The sequence below is a fragment of the Eublepharis macularius genome, chromosome 9 (genome assembly GCF_028583425.1).
Source record: "Eublepharis macularius isolate TG4126 chromosome 9, MPM_Emac_v1.0, whole genome shotgun sequence".
Classification (NCBI taxonomy): Eukaryota; Metazoa; Chordata; class Lepidosauria; order Squamata; family Eublepharidae; genus Eublepharis; species Eublepharis macularius.
This window is the reverse complement of record NC_072798.1, coordinates 65320031-65337352: the sequence shown is the minus strand read 5'-3', so window position 1 is coordinate 65337352 and position 17322 is coordinate 65320031. Positions and strand designations below refer to the sequence as shown.

The following is a 17322-nucleotide window of genomic DNA, read 5'->3' as shown; positions in this document are numbered from 1 at the left end:
TTGGCCAGCCGAGCCCCCCATGGCCAGGCATGGCCCTCAGCGCGCAGCATGCCACAGGTGCTCCACGACCCTGTCTCGCACAGCTCGGTCATGATCCTGGGGTTCTGCAGGGGCGTCAGGAGAAAGGCGACCGGCGGGCGGCAGCCAGGGGTCCTCGCCTGGGCCCTCTGTGGCTGGCAAGGGGAGCTGCTGGCGCACGGCAATATTGTGCAGCATGACACAGGCAGCCACAAGCTTGGCGACGGTGAACGGCTGCATGGCCAGGCGGCCGCCCGTGTGATGGAGGCATCTGAAGCGCATTTTCAGCTGACCGAAAGCACGTTCGATCACCATCCTCGTGCGCCGGTGGGCCTGGTTGTAGTTGGCTCTGTCGGCGGGCTCATCCGCAGGGTATGGCGTCAGGAGGTAAGGCAGCAATGGATAGCCACGGTCACCTGCAAGGGGAGGCGGAGTTAGGATCTCCCTTCCCATCCCCGTCCCCTCACAGCTCCCCCACCAACTCCTGACCTAGGAGCCAGCCTCTCCCCTCAGGCCATGATGACAGGAGCCTGTTCAGGCCGGAGGTGGTGAAGATCTGTGCGTCGTGGACGCTTCCCAGGAACTTGGCAACGAGGTCCGTGAAGATCCCCTGGTGGTCACAGGCTGCCTGGACGTTGATACTGTAGAACCGGTGCCGATTCCTGTAGACCTGCGGCTCCTCTCTGGGAGCGCATATGGCCACATGCGTGCAGTCGACTGCTCCAATCACATTGGGGAAGCCTGCAAAGGAGGAGAAGCCAGCCCGGATGGGTGCCAACTCTGCCTCTGAGGTGGGAAAGTGGATGTGCTCGCGGATCCGACCAACTAGGGCGTCCAGGAAGGCATGCAGGCAGCGGCTGGTGGATGACTGGGAGACCTCCAAGGCCTCAGCCATGACTCCCTGGAAGGAGCCGGTCGCAAGGTAGCGGAGGGACAGCAGGACCCTCTGGAGGACGGGGATGCCCCGGGGAGCCGCAGCTTGCCCCTGAAGGGCGGGCGCGAGCTCCTCGCACAGAGCCTGTATGGCTGCCCTGTCCAGGCGGAAGCGGTCCAGGCAAGTCATGTCGCCCAGGAGCAGGGATGGCACCCTGGCCTGGAACTGGCGGCGGCGTCTGAGGCGGCGCCGCCTGAGGGCCGCTCGGACAAACACGGTTGGCAGGAGGTGGCTGGTCCGGATGGCTGGGAGCCGCGGCGGCAGTGGCGGGCACCAGGCGGGGATGATCGAGGTCCTGCCTGGAAGGAACGCAGGTTGAGTTCCAGCACCCTGAACCCCCCCCCCACGCACCTGGAAGCAGCAGGCCTACCGGTCTCAGCGGCCCGTTGCAAGTGGTGCTCAGGAGCAGGTCCTCTGTCCGCTGCATGGGCCGTCCCAGCCACCCTTCCCGGTCCTGCACCCCCTGTGCCCTCCTCCATCTTGCCGAGGGGATGGGTGAGCACATGACTAGGTGGCTGGTTCCCACCACTTATCTCGGGGACCGGACATTCCAGCGGGCACTACCCCCATGTCTGCTGAGAGCACTAGTGGCGGCGGAAGCCAGCGCCAGGCAAACTGGACAGAGGCTGAGAGGGTGCTGCTTTTTGGGCTCGTGGTGGAGAATGCGGAGGTCGCCCTGAGCACGCACAGGGGCGCCTCGTCCCGGTCTCGACGACGGGCATTCTGGCAGATGGCAGCTGACAGGGTCTCGGCTGTGGGCAACGCGCCCCGCACTGCTCACTCGGCAATGAAGCGCTGGAATGATTCTTTCAGGCCTGCGCGCAAACGAGTGCGCCTCCTCATGTCTCAGGGGGTTCCTTATGAGTGGGCCCTTGACGAGGGGCTCCCAGGCCCAGAGGCGGTCATGCGAGCGGTCATCCCGGAGGCGGTGGTGGGCGGCCTGGGCGTTGAGGTCCTGCCCGGTTAGTATTTGTGGGTTCAGGGAGGCGAGGGGGGGACGTATGGATCGTGGCACATGTGTGACAGGGCCTCTCCCGTGAGTAGGCACGGCCCCTGAGGGTCCATTCCCAAGCCAGGCGGAGGCAGAGGCAGCGGAGTCTGTGCCCCCCCTGGCAGAGAGCGGGGCCCAGGAACCGGCAGCCCTTCCACCGCCACAGCAAGCCCCTGCTGCCAGCGACGAGGAGCCTCAACCGGGCCCGTCGGGGGGCATGGATCCGGAGCACGGTATGTATCTGTGGCCCTGCTGCTGGTGGGGCCAGGGACCGGCTCGGCCGCCGGCCTCGGCCACACATCCAAGGCCCCTCATGGCGCCGACCGGTCTCAAGACGAGGGGCTGCGGCCGCAGCTGGAATGGCTGTGCTTGGCCCGGCTCGGTGGCCTGTGGCAGCCCATGTTGGGCCGCTGCTCTTCCCTCCCTGGGGCCTCTTCCCACCCATGTCTCGCTCCAGCAGGGACCATGCGCCTGGAGATAGGCGGGGAGGTGATTGCCCAGCTGCGCGAGCTGCCACCCTCCCGGAGGACCTCTGCTGCCGGAGCGGCTCTCCTGCAGTCGCTCGGCTTCCCTGTGTCGGTGGAGGGTGAAGGTGGCCCTGGGACTCCGCCGGTTCAGGACACCTCATCGACAGAGCCGCTCGAGGAGCTGTCCCAGCCTGCAGCACCATCCCCTCCAGCCCCCCCGCCCCTGGGTGCCATGGGCCGTGTGCGGGAGGGACCTGGCTCCGCCTCTGAGGGGGAGGGGCCCATGGAGGGGGTCCTTCCAGGTGCACGGGCTCGCGGCCCCCGCCCTGCCCAGCGGCTTCCCCCGACACTAGCCGCAATGTGGGCGGCGATCGAGAGGGAGCGGTTAGAGGTGCACGCTGCATGGGAGGAGGCGAACAACCGCGGCCGGGAGTTCATGGCTGCGGTACTGGAAGTGGGGGAAGGGGTCCGTGCCTCTCAAGTCCGTGCCGAAGCCCTGCTCGGGCGGCTCGTCGCCATCCTCGACCCTCCGGCCCCACCCGCTGCAGCGGCTCCACCCGCCCCAGAGGCACCCCTCCCTCGGGCCCAGTTGCGTGCGAGAGGCCGGGCCCGTGGACGGCCAAGGGGGTCCGGCCGCTGGCCTCGCCGGTGACCGCCGCTGCCGCCTTGGGGGTGGGGTGGGGTGTTTTGCTGCACAGGCGGCTCTCCTACACGCCTCCCCTTCCTCACGTCTGCTGGGGGGTGATATAATAATAAAGGCTGATTTCTGTGCAATGGGTGTCTGTGTTCTTTGCCTTGGGATGGGGACGAGGGGGCAGGCCCGCTGTGTCTGCCTCTTGGTGGCGGCCTCAGGCCAGCCCTCCCCTTCGGCGCCACTTGGGGGCTGTCCCCTGCTGCCAGAGACTGGCTGCTGCCCTGGATTCCTCATGGCAGGGCGCCTGCCAGTCCCATGCTAACCTCTCTGGACGCGGCCGCCACGGACTTGGTGCTACATTGGGCAAACGGGGGAAAGGCTTCTCAGACTACGCCCACCCCTCTCCTTCCCGACTGCGAGCCCCGCCCGACACACGAGCCGAGGCAGTCTGCCGGCATGGGCGCGGTTTGCCTGCTGCTCTGGGGCCTGGCCGGGATCGCGTGCTGCCCATAGGCTGCGCCTTTCCTGGCCCCTCCCCCTGACGCTTGTCAGGAACAGCGCCCTTTGGCTGCGCCTGGCGGCGGCCGTGCATCAGACCCGCCCACAACACTTTCTGGTTCTCCGAATTTGCATCTCTGCGCCGCTGCGGGTGCCGCTGCGGCCACACTTCGCTGGCACAGGATCCGGCCCGGCGGCGCCGCCACACCATCAGTGCAGCCGCGTCGGCGTTGGGGCCGGCCATAGGATTGCGCTGAAAATTACACTTATATTGGACCATTTAGAAATCAATGAAGAATGTATTTATTCCCATCATTCTTCCTTTTCTAAAAAATTTTTTTGAACAGGGTAAAATTCAAATTAAATCTGAATGGCAGAATTTCCATGTGTTTGCAAAGCAAGGTGACTTGAACATGTATTTCTTGACTTATGAGTCACTAAAATGTATAGGCTGATCGTAGTATGAATGAGTCTTGTATATGCAAGGAATTTTCATGGATAGGCTTCTCCGGATGCATCAGATGAAAATTCATAGGTGTTCCTATATATCAGAGGTGTGGCATATATGAACATCATTAAATTTAATTTGATAAAATTGCAAGTAATTTAGCTAATATACATTTTTAAAAATGTACATCCTCAAATTCTCTTGACAAAAGAAAACATGTTAGGCAAAGCAAAGTCAGTTAGGGTCTGATTAGAAGATACATTAAACATGAATTGGGCTAGGGGAAATCCCTACACTACTCAGGTTTAACATGTGACCCAATGCTCACCTTAAAATAGTGGAGAGGGGAGGCTCAAAGTGACTTCTGAGCACACACACAGACAGGAGTGCCATTATTCCCTCCCTTTCACCCTGCGTGCTTTCACTAGCAAAGAAGGGCTGTGCGGGAAGGTCTAGTTGTCTTACAGCCTGTTTCATGGCAGTGGCGGCAGATTTAAACCAGTGACATCAGCTACATTAGGACATCACTTCCAGATAAAATCTTGACGTGACAGATGGTAGCTGTAGGAATCACCAGAAATGCTGTGGTTTTACTGTAGAGTTTCTGGTAATTCTTAGAGCTATCCTACGTTACTTTGGGGTTTTACATGGAAAAGATGTTACTTACAACATAGAGCCAAGCTACAAGTGACGCCTGCTACAGGTTGGACATTTGTCAGCTTCCCTCAAGTTTTGATGGGAAATGTAGGCATCCTGGTCTTGCAGCTGTAATAGAGAGCCAAGCTGTAAAACCAGGATTCCTACATTTCCCATCAAAACTTGAGGGAAGCTGACAAGTGTCCAACCTGTATCAGGTGTCACTTGTAGCTTAGCTCATAGTTGATGTTGCTCCTCCCTCATTTCCCAGCCCCCAACCCTCCTGCCAGTTTCCAGGCTCAGCCTGACAATCCTACCTTTTGCACATTCCTTTTGTTCATGCATGCCCCACAATCCCAGCATAGCCTTTTTGGTGGTCAAATAAGACCTCCTCCTCCTCCTTTTACCCCCAGAAAAGCTGGCTGCATCCAAGTCTTACTGCTGTATCATCGCTGTATCTAATTCTCAACGTATCCAACTATACATAAATCTAGATACTAGATAATAGTTAAATTTAGATAATCTGGATACTTAAATCTAGAGACTGGAGCTATGAATAGACAAGACATTCTACAAACCTGAAAAATGCCCCCAGTTTGCAGAAAAATCTGAACGAAAAAATACATGGGGTGGACGGTTAACGCCCCCCCCCCCCAATGATAAAAGGAGCACCTTTAAGAAATGGATGCTGTCAATGGCATTGCTAGGCAACTATAATAGTATTTCCAGCCATCAAACCTTGGTTTCTGTCAGTAAAGAGCAGGGAAAGTAGCAGGGCCTTTCCCAGAGATATTCTGTCCCTTTAAGGAGGACTCATTGAGGCCAGGCTTGGCAACAACCACCAGATGACCACCAGTATCTAAGGCTGTGTACCAAAAAACTTTGGGGTTGATCTGGATCTGAGTTTCAGGGACATACAAAATTTAGTATCCCTGAAAACCAGATAATATTATCTAATCCAGTTTGGCAAGGTTAGAGCATCCCAGATTTATCTGGTCATTATTCTCTATGGGGAAAGCTATTAGGGTGGCTGAGGGGGCACTTTTTAAGCAAATTCCACCAATTTGTAGGTAACCTCCTCCTGACTGTCTACTGAAGACCCCCGCCCCCCAAGTTTCAGGAAGATTGGACCCAAGGTCCAATTCTATGGGCCCCTGAACAAGATGCCCCCAGCCACTGTCCATTCTTTTGTATGGTGGGAAAATGCAAAGCTGGCTGTCAGGCAGAAATACACAGTGGAAAGGCAGCCACTGGCCAAAGGTGACATAGTCCCAAGTGCAAGCTCAACCCAGAGAAAGCCCAACAGAACAAAATTGAACTCTTAGAGAAATGGAATCCTCCCAGAACCGAAGTGAAGCCAGGGGGCCAACATCAAACCAGGACATTATGTAAACCAGTGAATTCCACCGAAACCAAACTGAAGCAAGGGACAATGTTGCAAGCCCAATAGAACCTGCAAGGAAAGCAAACCCAGCCCAGATGGGGGCCGGCTTGGCCTCCTCCGTGGGGAAGCGTGTGCTGCTGGAAGCAGCCCAGCATGGCATCCAGGAAGCCATGGAGGCAGCAGTTTGCAGAGGATTGGAAGACCTCCAGGAACTCAACCACTACACCTTGGGATAAACCAGTGGCCAGGAAATGGAGGAAGAGCAGCACTTCTGCAGGATGAAAAAGTCCCTGGGGGCTGGGGCTTGCTGCTGGAGCACCAGCCCAAGCTGCTTGCAGAAGTCCTAGATGGCTGCCTGTCCACGTGGAAATGGTCCAGGCAGGTGCTGTTTCAGATCTGGAGGGTGCAGATGTGCTCCCGATATTGCCTGGCATGTACCAGTACCAATGTGCCACCCAAACATACAGTGTGAACAGGAGGTGGAGGAGGTGGAACCCTGGGACTGGGGGTCACAGGGCTGAGCACTAGGGGAGGTATTCCTGCAAAGGGGCTGCAGAGGGAGGGCAGGGTAGTGGGGGAACCAGGGGAAGTGGGGCACCTACTCCTGCCCTCCTGGCTTGCAACCAGAGGCCCATGAACAGCTTCTAGCTGCTCAGAGTCCATTCTGTGGTTTGGCAGCCAGGGTATCTCTCTCCCTGGGCTTTCCTGTGCTGCATGGCCTCACTTCTACATTCTTCTGTCCCGGGCGGCATGGCTTCAGAGTGCTCCGGAGGGAATGGCAGCCAAACTAGACCAAGGCCAAGAAGGTGCTCCTGTACAGTCTGGTGGTGGAGCACACTAGTGTCACCCTTGCCATGGCCAGAGGTGTCTCGGCCACCAGTTGCCTTCAGGCCTTTTGATGCATGGTGGTGGAGTGGGTATCAGCCCTGAGTACGCCATGTGGATGAAGCAGTCCACCATGAAGTGTTGGAATGACTCCCTCAGGCCTGTTCAGAAGTATGTGCGTGCCCTCATGGCTGGGGGCACCCCGTATGAGCGGGTAGTGCAGAAGGGTTTGCCTGGGGTAGAGGTGGTGATGTGTGCGGTGATCCCTCTTGTCGTGATGGGCAGCCTCAGCATCAAGGTCTTGAGTGGTGAGCTCACAACCGGGGACAAGCGGTGCAGATTGGGCTGGACAGGGAGCCTGGGGGTGGAGTCAACCCCCCCTCAGGCCACTTGCACCCTCACATCTCTCAAGCTCTCCCATCAAAGTCCTTAGGGAGCAGACTGGAAGCTCTGCAGTTACGCTGGCACACCTGTTAAGTAGTGATGAGAAATGTGGCATTTTCTGTGTCGGCTTCTGCCCTGTGGAATTAATTCTTGTCCAGCCAGCACAGCTTTCTCTTTGCAGTTTTAAAGAAAACAGTAAGTGTCTTTTTTGGTTCAAGTGACAGCTATAATAACTAGTTGTATTCTATTTTATATTTGTGTGATTTCCTTTCCTTTTGCTAAGATCCTCAGTTATTTTAAGACGTTGCATGAGATATACTACGTATTAGGCAGTTTAAGCTGAAATTCTTATAAGCAGTCTTGAAAGAGTAGTTTGGGATCACATTTAGGTTTAAACATTTAAAATATATCCACAAGTGTTTTCCTTATGATAATAAATTTTGTTTAAATTTGTTCCAGGCTGTGAACATGTTTTGAAATATTAGAATCTGGGCAAAGATTATAATTTTCTTATTATTTTGCCTGGTTAAATTTATTAAATGAACTGAACTGAGCTAAGCTACAATAACTTCCTTCTGTCATGATAATCTTGCAGCCATCTCTGACTCTCAAAGCTATACTTCTAGTGTTTAGTGGTGAACTTCCTTAAGAATCCTACACTGGGCTGGATAAAAGGATTTTCTTTCTCTATCAGCAGGTGGAGACAGAAACACAGACATTGAACATCAGTGACTTTTTGTAGCAGGCTTTCAGTTAGAACTGTAGTCTGTTGCCACCAGATGGAAGCAGCTCCATGCTAGTTATTTAGATGAAGTGTTTTAAGATTTCAGATTATGCTACAGAATATTTCCCCACTTGCTAACAAAGTTCTGCTAAGCCCTCAATGGGAATGCATGCTGTTGGTTGAATGGGCTACAGTAGGACCAAGAAGCTGACGCAGTAGGTAGTAAGTCACTTTGGAGGTCTGGGTCCGATTCCCAAGTAGTAACCATATTAAAGAAACAGTTAGGCCACTATCCTTTAAAAAAAAGTTTCTTGGGAGTAAGCATCATTGAATAAAATGGGACTTACTTCTATGTAGCCTTGCCTAGTATTTATTCTCATAGAAACTATGTTTTGTTTTCTTCATTACTTGAGAAAAAGATGTTCTGCCCTAGAGAAAGTTATGAGATCATCCTAAACAGACTTCATAATTCTACAGTATTCATCTGGTTTGGGGACTTGACATGGTTGTTCCCTAGCCCCATTGCAAGGTCTATGTTTTACAGCCTAAGTAGCTTGCAAATAATTAGGTTAATTTCAGGAGTTACTTTTGACTTTAGATGATTTTGGGGTGTCATTATTTCTCTATCAAGCAATTTAAATATGTGAGATGAGGTATACTATGTACCAACATCCCGACAGGAAAAAGCTAAGCCATATGTAGTCAAAATACAGGTCTCTGGGACTTTTCTTGTTCATGCGCTTGAAGCCTCATTCATCAAGTGCCCTACTGGAGGGATAGCACTACTATCGAACATTTCAGTCCGCTTACTTTAAAAAGGTTATGATGATGATTATGGTTTTGCATTTTATAATCATTCTAAATCTAAGGAAAGAAATAGATTTGAATTAAGCACTGGATATGTTTCCGTTGTTCTTATGGATGCTCCTATTTTGATGTTTAGAATAAGACCTCCTCACATTGAGTAAGACCACCTAAATTTTCTGTTTTGGTGTCTCTGTTTCTCAAATCCATGTTTTTGCATAATGAAGTTTTCAATTGTTTAAAAACATACAGCTTGTTTGATCTTCCCCTGAAATCTCTAACCTCAGGAAAGGACTGTAAATGGCATGCTTTTGTTTATGCTGGAGGACTGTGAGCCCTGGCTGGGATCCTATATGACCTGGTGCTAAATAAACCATTTCCAGAATTTTCTGTGGGGGTCCTGTGACATGGGCTCAAGGATTCCTCATCTGACGGCATTGTGGAATATGTTCCCTAAAGGCTTGAGAACAGTTTGAACTAGGGCTGTTTTGCAGCCAAGTACCTTTTCTTACTCACATTTCAATCTTTGTACCTTGGTAAAGTCACTTCATCTCCAGGCTCATTCTACTCAAGCAATGGTCAGAACAAATTTGTATCGTAAGATTCAGTTTTTATTATGTATAAAGTTCTGGGAAAATAAAGACCAACCTTACATTTGTATTGCTTCAAGAGTTAATATTTTGTTGATGGGTTCCAAGTGAGGAAGATTAGAGTGTTTATGTTGTGAAATCAGTTAAAGGTAAGAGGCACTTACCAATTTATTTAACAAAATTTATATCCCACCTTTCTGCCCTCATAAGGGCCATTAAGGTGGCTAACTAATTAAAATATGCTTATTAAAATCACATTATAAAACCATTAAAATCAATGGAAACACATCATTAAAACAGTTAAAACCAGAACTTTAAAACCTACAAATACATAAAAATAACAATTAAAATATTGAGCATGAAGACTCATTGTGGGTATGCCAAACAAAACAAAAAAGTCTTCACCCACTGGTGGAAGATGGCAACTGAAGGGGACAGATAATTCTTCCTGAGTAAAGTTACAGAGTTTTGGTGTCACAGGTGAGAAGGCCCTGTCTTGGGTTGCCAGGAGGCACCCAAATTAGGGCCTCTGGTGATGATCGCAGTGATCGGGTAGGTTCATAAGGAAGTAGGTGGTCCTTCAGGTATGTTGATCCCAAACCGTTAAATGTACAAGGGGGAAACACATTTAATGATTATCATTCCTGTGGAATTTTACCACTATGTGTTTCCTTAATGTAGGAACATAACTGGGAATGATGGTCCTGTACTGCCTTTTGTACAGCACAGGTTCTATTGATAGCAGGTATTCCTACCAAAGCTAAGCTCTTCTGAGGCTGTTTTCACATGGGAATTTTCCCTATGTGGAATGCAGGAAATTTCTGAATAAAACAAGAGTGTCCCATCATATCATTCTGATGCTTGGCTCGTGGTCTTACTGGGGCTTTCCGTCTTTAAACCAGATCAAGGGAAAAACCCTCCTTTGATCCAGTTCAAAGGAGGAACTGAGGAATGGCTGCAGATGGAATGTCCATGTGGACTCACCACCACCACCCAAAGCCACTACAGAGTGAGGGGAAAAGCTAGCCTGCCTTCAAATGGCAGAACTAAGCTTGCCTTTCCTCCCTTCCTTTTGGTCCTTTCCCAGTTGAGCCACACTGTAGCTTCACAGTATGGCTCAGCTAGGAAAGGGGAAGTGTGTATTTCCAGGCCAAGGGTGCCTGGAAATAATGACAGAGCAATGACAGAGGAAAGGGGGCAGGATGGGGGCAAGCAACTTTGGGATGGGGAATGTTCATGCCTGCTTCCTACAGCTTGCTGGTGCCATGGCAGGGGTATCTTTTCATGCTCCCCCACACTGAGTACCTTTGACTTCGAGCTAAAGGTTACATACATGCCTTTTAGCCTTTCCAACAAAATTAATAAAAAGTGTTTAATTTTGGCTGACTATGTCCTGAGTGAATGGTTGCAAGAGTTTTAAGGAAGAAAAAAATGCATTCTTGTTAATAAGAGTCTTACAGCATTAGATTTATATCACTAATTTGATTGGAATAATATAAGCTTTGGTTTGTCTACTGTATTGTGTTGTGTCGATAGCATGGCTCACCATACTAAAACAACTGCAGAGCATCCTGTAGTCGTGTTTAATACAGACAATTTTAACTATGCAGATTGCAGTTTTATAGCATCCTGGAGCTAGTGAGTAATTTATAAAAAAAATAAACACAGGCAGTGTGTGAAAATTTTATTGAACTACTTTTTTGGGATAGCAACAAAAATATTATTCAACATTGAATGCTTTTGGATTGAGGTTAGTAGGTCACCAGTAAATTTTTAAAACTATTTGAAACATTTTTAAATGGCATTTCAGAATTATAGCTTAAGGTTATACTTCTGCGCGATGCCATTCATATCCTTTGATGCTGAAGATCTACAACTGACTTATGTGTTAGAAGATCTGTTTCCAAAAACATTCTCTGTGATTTAAAGGAACACGGATCAAACAGAGGTGGACAAGGGAAAAATAAAATTTTAGCTGAAGTGAGGCATGTTTAATAGCTTTATTCAACTTGAACTGTAAAGGAAGATTATTAATGGCAGAATCTTAACTGGCAAGGTATTTTTTCCATCCCCAACCTGATTATTGCATTTTAATAGAAGTTGATGTTCGGATAAATCTTGGCTGAGTTTCTGTTCATTGATATTTTCCTGAGCAAATTAAATGTAAGTTTTTAAGTTACTTTTAAAGCAAGCTGATCATTCTGAGATCTAAGCAAAAAAGCCATCTCGACAAACTGGAATTGTAAGGTCTTTTTGTGCATTGATTAGAAAAGGAAGAGACAAAAGAAACATAATCTGAGCAATTGTTGTTGCTCAGATGGGAGATGCTAAAATGGAACTTCCTCATAAAATCTGAGATTCAAAAGTTTGATAAAATGTAAGGTTTTTTTTCTCTACGAGTACAAGTCTCAAGAGAAAAGCAGCCTACTCAGTTCTCACTGCTTCCCTTAAATTCAAAACTTCAACTCCCCCCACATTCTTTTTCGGAGTGATTTTATCTGTTGTGATTAAGCACTGTGGTATGGAAATTCATGTTACATGTTTGCCATGTAACAATTTAGCACTTAAAGGTTTACCAGTAACAGTAAGAGCATAGTCCACGGGTCAAGCTAGACATGCAGGTTTTTAGAGTAGGGTCAGATTCCCCAGAACTAACTTAGGTTCCCCACAGCCACACGACAGCTGTTGGGAATGGCTGTTAAAAAATAAAGGAGAACCCAAAAGGCCTCAGAACACCACTGTGGGGAAGGAAGAGCTCCTGCCGTCCTCCACCAAGCTGTTGCTCTGTGTCAAAATAGCATAGGGGAAGGTTTCCTCCTGTGTTTACAGTTCCATGTGCACAGAATATAACGTGGAGCAGCAAAAACAGAGACCACTCTCTGCTCACTATTTTGCAAACGGCTTGAGGGAGGGAGGGAGGGAGGCAGAAGCTCTTCTTCCCTCCAGGGTGGCATTCTGAGGCCCTTTGGGCTGTCCTTTATTTTTTTTAACAGCCATTCCCTGAGGAATCTGTAAGTAATAAAGTTGTGGCCTTATATTTCCCCACTCTGATTTCCATCTTACCGTCCCTCCTGGCTGGTCTCCACTCAGGTGTAATATCCTCTATTAATGGTGCCATTTTGGAGCATACAAAATTATCTATCATGCCTTACCACCTGTAAATAGCTTTCTCTGAGATATGTCTCTAATAATTACAGAAAATGAAAAAGATATACTAACAGTTCAGTACTTCTGTTTAAGCCCATTCATAGTCTATCATAAAGTGTGAGAAGACAAACCAAACAGTGATTGGAAAAGACGCCTCAATGGAACAACTTGCTTGAATATGGGCAATATGGATTCCCTACCTAGATTTCCAAGCTATGTTGTAATCCATTCCTTAAAAAAACAGATGCCTCATTGACTGAAGAAAAAGGATGAGGGATAAAATATTCAGTATGGAAGAGCTACAGTAGGAAATAATAGGCTAAGTTCAAGTTATTTAGCAAAGGCAATTTAGAATTTGATGTGGAGGAACAGTTCTGATACAGGTTTTCAGTAGATTTTGCTTTCAGAAGAGACATGGGATAATAATTGGGATAATAAATAATAGGTTTTCTTTATGTTTGGGGCGGGGGGAGTCCAAAAGGAAGAGCCTGCAGGAAGGATGATGAATGATTGATTATTAATATTGAAACTAGACAGGAACATCCCTCCAACCCTTTTGCACAATATAACTTTTTCCATAAGGCAAAGATTGCTTCAGTCTTTTCATATAAGCCTTTGAAGCTTGCCGCTTATTGTTATATAGTAGGGAAGGGAGGATTTCTTTGAGGATTTATTCAGGAACAGTTCTGCCTCCCAAAATGCTTGCTAATGATAACACCGTTCTTCTTCTGAAGGGCTGTTGACTGTTTATAATGATAAACCATAGGCCCGGTTCAGAAGCTCTTAGTAGGCATTCTTTCTACTTTTGGAAAATTTATGGAAAGTTCCTTTCTCTGCCTTCTTTGTATTGTTCTGGCAGGGAAAGAGGAATCTCTAAAGATGCTGATATTGCAAGATGCCTGTTTTGTCCAGTCATTTGTTCTGCATCTTCTTCTGCTACCCAAGTGACTCCGTCCCGCTGCTCTCACTTTGGCGTGTTTACTCGAGGTTTCTACACAAAAATGTTCAGTGCTTCACAAAATGGGTTGTTCCAAATGAGATTTGTATTGCTCTAATGTGAAATGTGTGCATTTGTTTTGTTGTTCAGAAAAAAAATCATAAAAGATAATGTAGGTGTCTGGTCAAGAGGGCTTTGCCCTGAAATGACTGAAAGATTTGAAGCTTTCCCTCAGGCCTGCCTGAGAAGGCCAGAAAGGTTCCCAGTCATTCAGCAAACTGTGTAAAACAGAATTGTTCAGGAGGACGTTTATATAAAAGGAATTGTAAGAGGATGCCTTCATAAAAGTAACAGGATTCTATTCCGCTGTTAATTGTATGTGTTATCTCTTACTGCATTGTTTTCTACTTTTATAATTTCATTTTTTCCCCAGTGCTTGTCATATCACGTCTGATAATTTTTGCATTGTTTATTGCAATATTAATTGGATGTCTCATGCGATTTTGATGCATTATTTTACACTGTGTAATCTGCTATAGTAACAGTCCTACTACATCCAGATTAGCCTGATCTTGGCCGTTTCCACATGTCCTTAAAGGGATGGCCCACTCACCAAACACTGGCTGTTTTTTCTCTTGACTCCAGATGTCTCTGTTTTCAAAACGACAGTTGCAGGTTGTTTGGCTTCCATTTTTTCAGTGCCTTTCAGTGCCTGGAACTGCACTTTCCCATCATCTCAGAAAAGGCACTGAAAAAATGAAAGCCAAACAGCCTGCAACAGTTTTGAAAACAAAGACATCTGGAGTCAAGGGGGAAAGCCGCCAGTGTTCAGTGAGTGGGCCGACCCTTTAAGGATGTGTGGAAATGGCCCTTGTCAGAGCTTGAAAGCTAAGCAGGGTAGGTACTTGGACGGGAGACTACTAAGGAAGACTGGGCTGGGCTGTTTACACAGAGGAAGACTGAGCTGTAATGCAGAAGAAGGCAATGGTGAATCACCTATGCTCATCTCTTGCCTTGAAACCCCATGAGGTTCGTACTTCATTAGGTCACTGTGAGTTGCTTGCAACTCAACAGCACACTTAAAGCACCCTCTTCTTTTGTTTGTGGCTCAAGGCAGGTTACAATCACAAATTTAAAAACATACTGCTTTCCCCAAATGCCTAAGACTGGTAAAAGTCCTAGCAAATAACAGCATTGCAAAGCCTCCTAAAATGGTGCCAACCTCACCTCTCCAGGCAGCCTATTCCATAAGCAATAGGATCTACTATGCAAAATGCAAGTACTTTGGTAGATGCCAGGCAAGGTATCTGGGATCAGCCACTTGTTGGCAACCTGGTGGCTGCAGTTGGCACAGAAGGACATTTCCCTTCCACCAACATTTATGAACATTTATTAGGAGCTTTGAATTATTTATTAGAAGCACTAGACACTTTCTACTGGAATACACTTTATAATTTATAATTGTATGCCCTGATTCTTGTTATTATTGTTGTTTACTGTTATTCCTCCAAGTGTGCTTTGTCCACTGAGGTATCTAACTGGAATTCTGGAATTACAAGACTACTGAGATCATTTCCCCTGATAAAAAACAGCAGCTTTGGAAGGTGGTCTCTATGGCATCACCTTCCTTGCTGTGCTCCCTCCCTGCCCCAACTCCTCCCTCCCCTGGTTTCAGACCCAACTCTTTAGAAATTTCCCAGCTCAGAGTTGACAACCCTGGCACGTATAGATGGAAGTTTTAGGTAGAATAGTGGCAGCTGGCTGGATTCTGCTTGATGTTGTAAATCCTTCATTTTTGTTCATAGTAAGTAGGGTTTCCAGGTCCACATAGGCTCCGAGGTGGAGGTGTACTTACTGGAGGCATGGTCTTCATGTGTGCGCATCCCCGGCCTTGGTGTGACGATGTCACTTACGGAAGTGATGTCATTGCGCCACGCTGTGTGCTTGCCTGAGTTGCCTGCTGCTGGCAGGCAATTGTCAAGTGGCTTGCCACCTCCAGTCAGTCGCTCTGGGGCAAACTGCTGGGAGTTTGCCTCCCATTAGCCGGCACCTGGGAACCCTAAATTGGTAAGGCCAATTCTTCTCTGTCGTTTTGTTAACTTCCTATTTCCTGCTTAGTTTTTTTTAAAGTGATGAATCCAAAATTTTTCATTTGTTAAATAAACTGTGTTTGAAAGCTTTGAAGATTTGTAAACTTTCAGATTACACAGGATTCTTTTCCCTAGCTGTATGAAAGGATATTTTTACAAGTTAAAACATGCTGCTTCACTTTGCCAGAGTTAGGTCCATCTGGAGTATTCATTTTTCTGACAACCACATTTGTGGTTAAAAATTTGAGTATGCTATCTGACACCAAAATCCTCCTAGCCAGGTTTGTACTGTCTTATTCTTTTTTCTGTCTTTTATTTTTCAGGCTGGCCTTCATTTTATGATGTGATTGCTTCCGACACAATTACATTCACTGATGACTACTCCTTTGGGATGCACAGAGTTGAGACAAGCTGCAGTCAGGTCAGTTTAGAGACAAAAAAGGCCATTCTTATGTTAAAGGTGGCAGAAATGCTTGTACTCCCTATACTGTTTCTCTCCCCATCTAAAGACCTTCAAACCCCTTAGTTGGTCAAGTACTAATTAGGGTTGCGTGAGGGGTCACAGGCATGACAGCTGGTAGATATAAGCTGAAGTCAAAGTGCTAATGAGAATATGTGTTGCTATCTAGGTTAAGCATTATTTAACAGAGCATACATAAATGGCTTGAATCAGAGGACTCTATTCTGCAGAAATTGTGTTCTGGAAGGGCATACTTTCAAGGCTCACCTCTGAACTCTGCTCTTTTAAGTCTAAATGCAAATAAATTAGATGGATACTGGGAGCATTGAACTGACTATATGTTTACTGATTCTATCACTGCACATTGCTGTGCAGAGTGCCTCGCTAGAAATCTAGTTGAAGATCCCATAGTATCTTTCCAGACATCTGCAAAAATCGCCAACTTTAACTTCCAGTTTTCCATTATCTGTCTCATTCTTATTCTTTTGTCATAGCCAGCTTTCTGTGTTGTTAATTAATCCATTCCAACCTATCAGGGAACATGTATCGCTGTCCTGACATTTTGTGGAAATGCCCCATGTCGCTCACAACTGTTGCACCAGTTTTATACAACGGTTTAAATATGCTCTTGTTTGGGATTTTTTTAAAGACCAAAATGTTGCTGGGAATCTCATAAACATATGCTCATGCACAGAGTGAACAAGAATAGATAGTTCACTGTTGATTGAGGAATGCTGTATCTACAGTGTGTGAACAAAGGACAATTAATTATGCAGCAAAGCAGAAATTGCCAATTTTAAAGGGGCTGTTTCAGGAAGAAGTGAAACTTGTGTTGAACAGAACTTACTTCCAAATAAACATATAGTAGAATATTTCCCATGGGGATGGCCATTGCTCTATTTTGTAGGAAATTTAATATTATAATATGTATCATGTAGAACCACAATTTCAATTCTGAATCTTGATCTTTAATAAATAAAATTTAATAAGCAGCTTTCCTACTTAGACAAGAAAGTGCTTTTAAGGGTATTGAAAGAGTTTGATAAATCATCATCATCATAGGAATCTTTAAAAGAGCCCCATGCAACAGGCAACGTTTATCATTCATCTTGGTTTATCTATAAAATGCTACATGAAGGCTTTGGCAGCCTCAGTTTACCTCAGAGCCATGCAGAGAAGGGAGAGAGGCTATAATCCTGCCAACATCCACTTGTTTTTGCTATTTGGAACCAGCTCCCCTTACAGCATCATAAAGGAAAACATACATATGCTTTACAAATGCTTTACAAACATACATTTCCTTTAAAAATGAACAGCCAGGGGCGGGGGAGAGTTTCAAAGACGGACATGG

General features: G+C 47.2%; 1 protein-coding gene across 5 annotated transcripts in view; it reads left to right on the top strand.

Moving 5' to 3' along the window:
- Positions 1–17322, top strand: part of MSRB3 (methionine sulfoxide reductase B3) — a 97401-nt gene that overhangs the window by 73131 nt on the left and 6948 nt on the right. For all 5 annotated transcript variants that reach the window (XM_054988826.1, XM_054988823.1, XM_054988822.1 and 2 more), the window contains one exon: positions 15835–15932. In XM_054988826.1, the coding sequence (XP_054844801.1) occupies positions 15835–15932 (98 nt within the window). The remainder of the gene's footprint in view (positions 1–15834; positions 15933–17322) is intronic.